At 41.5% G+C, this 8,373-nt stretch overlaps 1 protein-coding gene across 1 annotated transcript; it reads right to left on the bottom strand.

Moving 5' to 3' along the window:
- Positions 1-4,544: 4,544 nt before the first annotated feature.
- Positions 4,545-7,287, bottom strand: LOC141271749 (gastrula zinc finger protein XlCGF66.1-like). The gene is made up of 6 exons (XM_073681850.1): positions 6,623-7,287; positions 5,549-5,698; positions 5,240-5,419; positions 5,033-5,156; positions 4,855-4,949; positions 4,545-4,656 (listed from the first exon to the last, which is right to left on the bottom strand). The coding sequence occupies exons 2-6, from the start codon at positions 5,624-5,626 to the stop codon at positions 4,558-4,560; spliced, it is 576 nt and encodes a 191-aa protein (XP_073537951.1). The 5' UTR covers positions 5,627-5,698; positions 6,623-7,287; the 3' UTR covers positions 4,545-4,557.
- Positions 7,288-8,373: the final 1,086 nt, after the last annotated feature.

Below are 8,373 nucleotides of genomic sequence, written 5' to 3'. Positions count from 1 at the left end.
GTTTATAAAATCAGACAACATCCTGGGCTGGAAGGGTTTAGATATGGGAATAAAGAAGAAAGTCGCTCTATATGTGGATGACGTGTTATTACTTGTCAACAAGATGAAAGATTCACTTCCAATCATAATGGAAATTATTAAGACCTTTGGGATTTTCTCAGGTTTGACCATAAATTGGTCAACATCTGCTTTGTTGCCAATGGAGAATAATGATACCCCTGAGACAGATCCTACCACACGCCTGGAGTTACTTCTTAGCATCTCAGTTTCAACATTTTAGAAGATGGCGCTAGATGGGACAGAAGGTGCAGGGGTTTCAGTACTAAAATTTGTGGGTGGTGGTGAAAACTTTGTAGATATCCTAGAGACGAATAAGTTCAAGGGCGATTCGAGAGGTTTTCCAACTCTAACTCTTATGCATAAAATTTGGTGGCCCTGCAAGAAATGGTTGGGAATGGGTGTATACTTTAAATATACGTACACTGTGTTCCAAATTATTATGCAAATAATATTTTCTCAGATTTTCCCAAATTACCTATATGAATTGCAGTCATTGTAATTTTCCAGTCAAATAACTATTAGAGTACAATTGAGAGGTTTTTGTACAAACTGGGTATGATAACAGTATATTTTTAAAAAAATAAAAACTCAAACTGCACTCAAAATGCATGTTCCAAATTATTATGCACAGCAGAGTTTTCAACCTTTTCATTTTAATAAAGAACAAAAAAATGTTCATTTTTTAAATTATAAGCATTAGCAGGTTATTACAAACTGAAATCAAACAGTTTTCAACTCAAAACTTTATTCTAGGTGATGTTACATTTGCACATAGGACCCCTTGTTCGAAAGGAGCTTCTGAACTCTCTCGTCCATTGAATTTGTCAGGTTTTGGATGGTTTCTGCTTCAATTGTTTTGCACGAGGACAGAATACCCTCCCAGAGCTGTTGCTTAGATGTGAACTGCCTCCCGCCATCATAGACACTCCTTTTGATGATGCTCCAGAAGTTCTCAATGGGGTTGAGGTCAGGGGAGCATGGGTGCCACACCATAAGTTTGTCCGCTTTTACGCCCATAGCAGCCAGAGATGCAGATGTGTTATGTGCAGCATGAGACGGGGCATTAAAATCGAACATCATGAGGAAATCTGAGAGCAGCTGCAGCCCTGGCTTCCAGTTGATGTTCAATATGTTCGAAGGTGGGGACAGTGAAGTCAGCACTGACTGGGTGCAGGACTCATGTGATGTAACAACCCCGGGAATGTGAGTCCCGGCACCGCTGGAACGGCGCTGGCATGGGAGCTGAGTATGAGTGTTTTTATTTTAGCTAGGCCAAACATGAGGAATGACAACGCGTTGTTTTGGTAGTGAACAACCCCTTTAAGATGATACAATTTTCAGTTAAACATTTCCAACATTCTGGACATGAAAAAGTCTTCTCCCTTGTGTTACTTCTCTGAAGATTATTAAGAGTTTATTTTCAAGGAAAACATTTCCCACATTAAGAATATAAAAAAAGCTTCTACCCTGTGTGACTGCTCTGGTGACTAAGAAGAGATGATTTCTTCACAAAAACATGAAAAAGGCTTCTCCCTTGTGTGAGTTCTCTGATGTCTGATAAAAGTTGATAACTGTGTAAAAATTTTAAACATTCTGAACAAGAAAAAGGCTTTTCCCTTGTGTGAGTTCTCTGGTGTATAACAACAGCTGATTTCTGGTTAAAATATTTCCCACATTCTGAACATGAAAAAGGCTTCTCCCCTGTGTGAGTTCTCTGATGTCTGATAAAACTAGTCATGTGTGTAAAACATTTTCTACATTCTGAACATGAGAAAGGCTTCTCCCCTGTGTGGGTTCTCTGGTGGCTATTAATACTCTTTTTCTGGCTAAAACATTTCCCACATTCTGAAAAGGAAAAAGGCTTCTCCCCTGTGTGACTTCTCTGGTGAATAACAAGATTTGATTTCCTGCTAAAATATTTGCCACACTTGGAACAAGAAAATATATTCTCTGTCGTACGATTTTTTTGATGTATAGGAAAAGTCTTTTCGTGGGAAAACTATTACCACATTCTGTACGTGAAAATGGCTTCTTTGCTTTAGGAGCAGTTCGTTTTTTAATGCTTATTTTGTGACTATGATTTTCCTTAGTAGTTGGTAATGAATCAGAAGACAGGACCTGTTTCATAGGATCAGATGATTGATGTTTGCTGTGAAGGGATGATGGTATATCTGGAGTAATGGCATTCACTTCAGTTGTATCCTGTGGGATCTCAAGATCGTCTGATTTAAAAAATGAAGATGTCAGCTGTCCCTCTGATCTCCTGGTACAGTCGTCTCCTATGATAAAAATCAATTATTATTTTTCAATAAAATATCCTTGAATTTTATAATTTTTAACATTTCTACTTAAACTCTCTGCAAAAATATGAATTATTCAACAAGACAATGACAGTTCACAGTCTAATAGAAAACCTCATAGGATGAACCTGTTATGTTGGGGAAAATGATACCAATAAAAACTTCCACTCATTCCTCAAAGAACAAGTCCCCACTCAAGTCCATCATCTGTCAGTGGAAAAACAGAGGTTTCCACATTATCAGTGTCTCAAAGGCTTTTGAAAAGCAACATGGCTTCCATAACCCAATCCAGCAATATCCGCTCTCCCAAAGTCAGATCTCCCCCTCACTTCTGAGCCTTGCAGTGCGCCCAAACCACATTTGTCATCCATGTATTTGGCATCACCATAGTGAGAAGAACCCACTTAATTTACAGAGTGTGTCTTCTGGAGCACAATCTGGGCACTATATGTTGGGTAACAAAATGGCAAATGCACAATTTTCACTCTCCAACATCCACTGAGTGCTAATTTCCGAAAAGTACCCGTAGAGTCAAAATATTCCCTACTTCTATAGATTAATTCATTCAGGGTTATAATTACCAAAATGAAGTCACTTTATGGGGATTTCTACTGCTCTGGTTTTCTGCAATTTGGTCACATTAGGGCTTCTGCAAATGGTGGGTCCCATCTCCTCTGGGATCTGCTCCTGTGACGTCTGCTTCTGTCACCAGGAGCCGCCTTATTCATCCTGCAGGTGGCGCTGGTGATGGAGGAGATATCAGAACCAGAAGCTCTGGGCGGCGCAGGCTCTGTCCAGCCACTAAGATTAGGGTTGCTGGGACCTTGAGTACCATCCAGTCTGGCAGTATGGGTGTGTGTGCTGTCCAGCTGGAGTAATCTGCTCCCTGCTTCAGCCAATTGGAGAGCACCGCACCCTACTAAAGCTGGAAGCATATTGCTGGAAGCTGCCAGATACAGCCTTGTTCTCCTCTGGTTCAGTCCTCTGTGCTCAGCTCCCGGCTTGTGTATTTGTTTCCTGTTGTGACCTCGGCCCGTTTACTAACTACTCTTATTTTGCATTTTCTCTGCTCTCCAGGTTCTGACCAGGCTACCTGACTATTCTTCTTCACATCTCACACCACAGAACATCAGGTAACACCGTGGCCCAAGCCTAGGGGTCTCTGTGTAAGTCCAGATACAGAAAAACGGAGTAGATAGCGCCAAGCCTGTTCGTGGTGGCCATCTTTTGAGCTGCCAGGTGACCATGAACAGTGCCCCCAATACATTTTGTCTGCAAACTATTCCAGCAAGATCTGGATTCAAATAACTAAAGGTCGCTCCTTCCCTTCTTAACTCTGCCATGTACCCAGATAGTAGGATACAACCGTATATAGGGTATTGTTGGATTCAAGAAATGGTGGAAAATAATTTGTAAGGTCCATTTGTTTCCTATTATCCTTTGTGAAGAATTCCAAAGTTATCACCATATAAAGTGACACATGTCAGATTTAAAAATGGGCCCTGCGAGGAACACAAAACTGGCTGCAGGAAGGGGTTAAATCAGAGTATTTTGGGTACTAACTACTGTAGTCAAAAACTGTGACAATAACACATCTACTGAAATGATCAAACTCAACAGTCTTCATCAGTAATAAATGAGTAACTAGTGGTGAAACCTCTCTGGGGTAATTATATTATGGGGCTCGGTGGCTCTTGGCAATCTAAACTATCGTAAGGGACAATATTTTCTGTCAGATGAGTTTCAAGAAGAAATATTAGACATTTAAAGAGAACTTTTTATAATACTGCAGAGATGAGGTGTCTTAAATTTAGCTTAGAGATATATCATGGCACATCTTCTAATCTTCCCTCCCCAAAAAACGACAGACATTATGGCTTGGGTGTAATTGGCCGCAGTGGCCTTTATTAATGCATAATAAACGTGTTTGTATATACATATATATACAGTACAGACCAAAAGTTTGGACACACCTTCTCATTTAAAGATTGTTCTGTATTTTCATGACTAAGAAAATTGTACATTCACACTGAAGGCATCAAAACTATGAATTAACACATGTGGAATTATATACTTAACAAAAAAGTGTGAAACAACTGAAAATATGTCTTATATTCTAGGTTCTTCAAAGTAGCCACCTTTTGCTTTGATGACTGCTTTGCACACTCTTGGCATTCTTCACTGCATTTAGTGGTTACTACTCACCTGGGTAGTCATATGTAGGAATCTCCTCTTTATACCGCTCATCACCCCTCACATATGTATCTGTAGTATTAATATGGGTCAGATTTTCACCCTGAAACAAATATTGTAAAAGTCACAGACAGATGGAGAAGTCACATCTATGATCAGCTCTAATCCTGCCATCTCCACCGTTCTCATAACACAAGTATAAACCATATAATACTGGTGGATAAAACAAGACTAAGCACAAGACCTTCACAGCCGTCTACACATCATAGGGGAGATCTCATGACACCTTCTCTCCATCTACCTGATGATCCTGAGGAACATTGGGATCTTCTTGTTTACAGTCCTGTGGAAGAGGATGGGGACATCTCTCTGGTGTTGTCCTCTTACTGGATAGATCTCGAGGAAACACATACAGGGACTGAATTCATTCTTTACATACAGATAATTATAGGCCGTGTGTATTTAGTCCTGTCTATTACCTGGTGATGTGAGGGGCTGGGGAACCTCCATCATGACGTCCTTGTACAGATCTTTGTGTCCTTCTAAATACTCCCACTCCTCCATGGAGAAATAGACAGCGACATCCTGACATCTTATAGGAACCTGACACATACATTGATACCGTCATCTCCCCGATCCCTCCATAACGTTACTGTATAATGTCCCAGCATTCCCAGCAATGTCACCTCTCCAGTCAGCAGCTCAATCATCTTGCAGGTGAGTTCTAGGATCTTCTGGTCATTGACGTCCTCATGTATCAGGGGGTGAGGTGGAGGTCCTGTGATTGGGCTCAGGGGTCTTCCCCATACCTCACACACAGGGTCCTGACAGCGCTCACTAGAGGTCTTCTTCACTACTGTGTAATCCTGGTTATGGAGAGACAAATTATTAAATCTCACTCCAGACATTTCCAGAGTCCTCACCTCTCCAGTTCTGTCCATCTGTTATTCCCATAGATAAGAATGATGTAATGTGACGTCATCAGAATCTCTCACCTCTCCAGTAAGCCGGAAGAGGATCTCTAGGGTGAGGTGTAATATCCTCTCCGCCATCTTGTCTCTGTTCATATCCATAATTGATGGATAAATCAGGAAAATTCTCTTCTATAGAAGATCTTCACTAAGAGGATCTGATATTGTAGATACCTGAATGAGAAGAAGATGAGCCGATGTAACGTCATAAAAACCCTGTGTAATAACACAATTACTGGAGACAATGAGATTTATTATTTTACAGTATTTAGTTTTCTTCTTTACACCTAGTAATAAAACCTATATATTTTTGGCCACAGACAACAAGCAGTTTCTTCCTCGGAGTCTGTAGCTGAATACTTTCTCACAAGATGGTGGTTTGATGGTTATTACGAGATGATTGTTTGTTCTCGGCCCCGACCCTTTCACAACTCCTGTCTCCTGGTTTAATCGCAAGAGAAACACATAATGAGAACCTGGCTTACACCTCTGGGTTTTCACAGATGCGGCATTGATAAATGTCCACCATGTAAATATGCCGAACACAAGAAATAGATTTAATCACATTAAATAAAACATTTCATTACACAATGTATCACCTCCAGCAGTGAATTTTTTAGTATATTGTGTTCAGTGTCTGGGATGTAATGTCAGATATGTCGGCTGCACCACCAGTAAATAAGGCAGAGAATTAATGAGCACATAGGAGACCCCACTAATCCTGCGGCCATTAACCCTTCCAACGTTTCCACACATTTCCTAATAGAACACACTGGTGATTGAAAGACCTTTCAGTTTTGTGGCATTGAAAGGGTAAATCATTCAGGTGTCGGGGAGATGGCAGAGGGGCATTGCTGAACTGTGAAGCTTCCTGGACGCTGAGGGTAAATCCATCGTACCGGAGGGTATAAAGAGAAGGACGGATCTGATCTTACATTACCAGACGGGTGAAGGGGCCATATTGTGATGACTGTAAGATGATTGTGTTTCTTGTCTTTCTTTGTATCACATCTATTATATCTATTAATGCCGCCATTCATCCTGTGCACAGGAGCGGCTGCTCCAGACATTTATATCCTGCTCGGGTTTCATTCTTACCTTCGGTTCTGGGTAAGAAGTATCACTCCGAAACGCGTCACCTCCACCTTAATTCTCTCTGGATTCTTTCCTCCAATGTTCTGATGACGTCCCATCATTATTGTGACATAAGGTTATAAAATGAAGGAATAAAAGTTTTATGTTATTTGAGGTCCTGGATCGTCCTCTATGTGTGGACGGTTATCACCACTATCTACATTACTGTGCTGGAGCTAGGAGAGGAATAATGGCGTTGTGTGAGGACTTCTCTGGGCTTCTGTCCTTCATCCTGCAGTCGTCTGAATGGATCTAATGTGGACGGGAACCAGCTAATCCGCATTCTGTCCACAGCTGTTACCTCACTGTTCACACCACACAGAGACCCCAAAAGAGTCTCCGTGCTGAAGGGGTTAATGTCCAGTAATGGGGAATCTCCACATACCTCCACCTGCAGAGCTGCCACCACATATATGGCTGCTCTGTGCGCACAGGAGCTGTGATGAGGTCACAGGAGGGGAGGAGTCAGGGGTCACATGATCAGGGGCCTCAGTGAATGCGCAGTGTGAACAGTGCGGCTCCTGTACAATGATATCCGGAGTGAAGACGCTACATGGAGACGTCTCCGCAGTCAGTGACATTTCCGGCATTATTTGCCCCTCACTACTGGCACAATTACCCCGCGCCGCCTTTTCTACAGTTTTATGTGAGGAATGTAACGTGGGATTTTCCTGCTTGGAGACAAATAGACGACACATGAGGTGATTATCACCAGTTACCGGACATCTACTATATGGCGGCATATGATTGTGCTATCCACTTCATACCAGGAGCTAAAAGGCCGAAATCTCATATGTTTAACCCTTCCATGGAGGGAGGCCTTGAAAGACAATACTCAGAAGAGTCCAGCTAAGACCATGTTCACATCAGCGGATTATAAATCGCTCCGATGTTCATCCCGAATAATTGGACGAGTGTCATGCGAGTGTGCGATGTTTTTCTCTCCTGCATCCATATACAATGCGTTATTAACATCGTCTTTTACTGACTATAATCCTTTATGTAACCTAAAGCTCATTACAAAACTAAGAAAACAATCTTATATACAGAGATAGATAGAAAGAAGTTAGATATACGATAGATAATAGATAGATGTCCTGCAGATATATAATTTCACAACCCCCTATATATTATAAATCTGCGCCCTTTCGAGCCTTTCACGTTGAACTAAAGGGAGTTTCGCCTTGTTTAACCTAATAAATATAAAAAAAAACCGACATTGGGTCCCCCTATTTTTTTGTAACCAGCAAAGGTAAAGCAGACAGCTGAGAGCTGATATTATCAAGGTGGGAAAATCCCTGGTTATTGGGCCCTCCCCAGCCTAAAAATACCAGCTCATAGCCACCCTAGAAGTGGCGCATCACCTGAGATGCACCAATTATGGCTTTTTGCCTTTGCTCTTCCCAATTGCCCAGATGCATTGACAATTGGTGTAAAGTATCTTGGGGTTAACGTCAGCTGTGGTTTGTCAAAATCACAGCTGGCATCAAACCCTGGTGATAGTAATGGAGATGTGTCTATCAGACAAACCCATTACTGACCCAGTAATCAAAAATAAAAACACCCACGAAGAAATACTTAATTTGAATAAACACTCCCCAACACTTTTCCTGGTTCACTAATTTATTAAACCACCCCCCTCCCCCCAAAAAAAAAGCATGCAGATCCAACATAGTCCACCGAATCCGACGATGATGGGCATTCCCACCATATAT

This window comes from Phyllobates terribilis, unplaced genomic scaffold (assembly GCF_046119375.1).
Source record: "Phyllobates terribilis strain yellow unplaced genomic scaffold, ASM4611937v1 Scaffold_5__5_contigs__length_657084704, whole genome shotgun sequence".
Lineage (NCBI taxonomy): Eukaryota > Metazoa > Chordata > Amphibia > Anura > Dendrobatidae > Phyllobates > Phyllobates terribilis.
The sequence above is the reverse complement of the archived record's forward strand: the minus strand, read 5'-3'. Positions and strand labels throughout refer to the sequence as shown.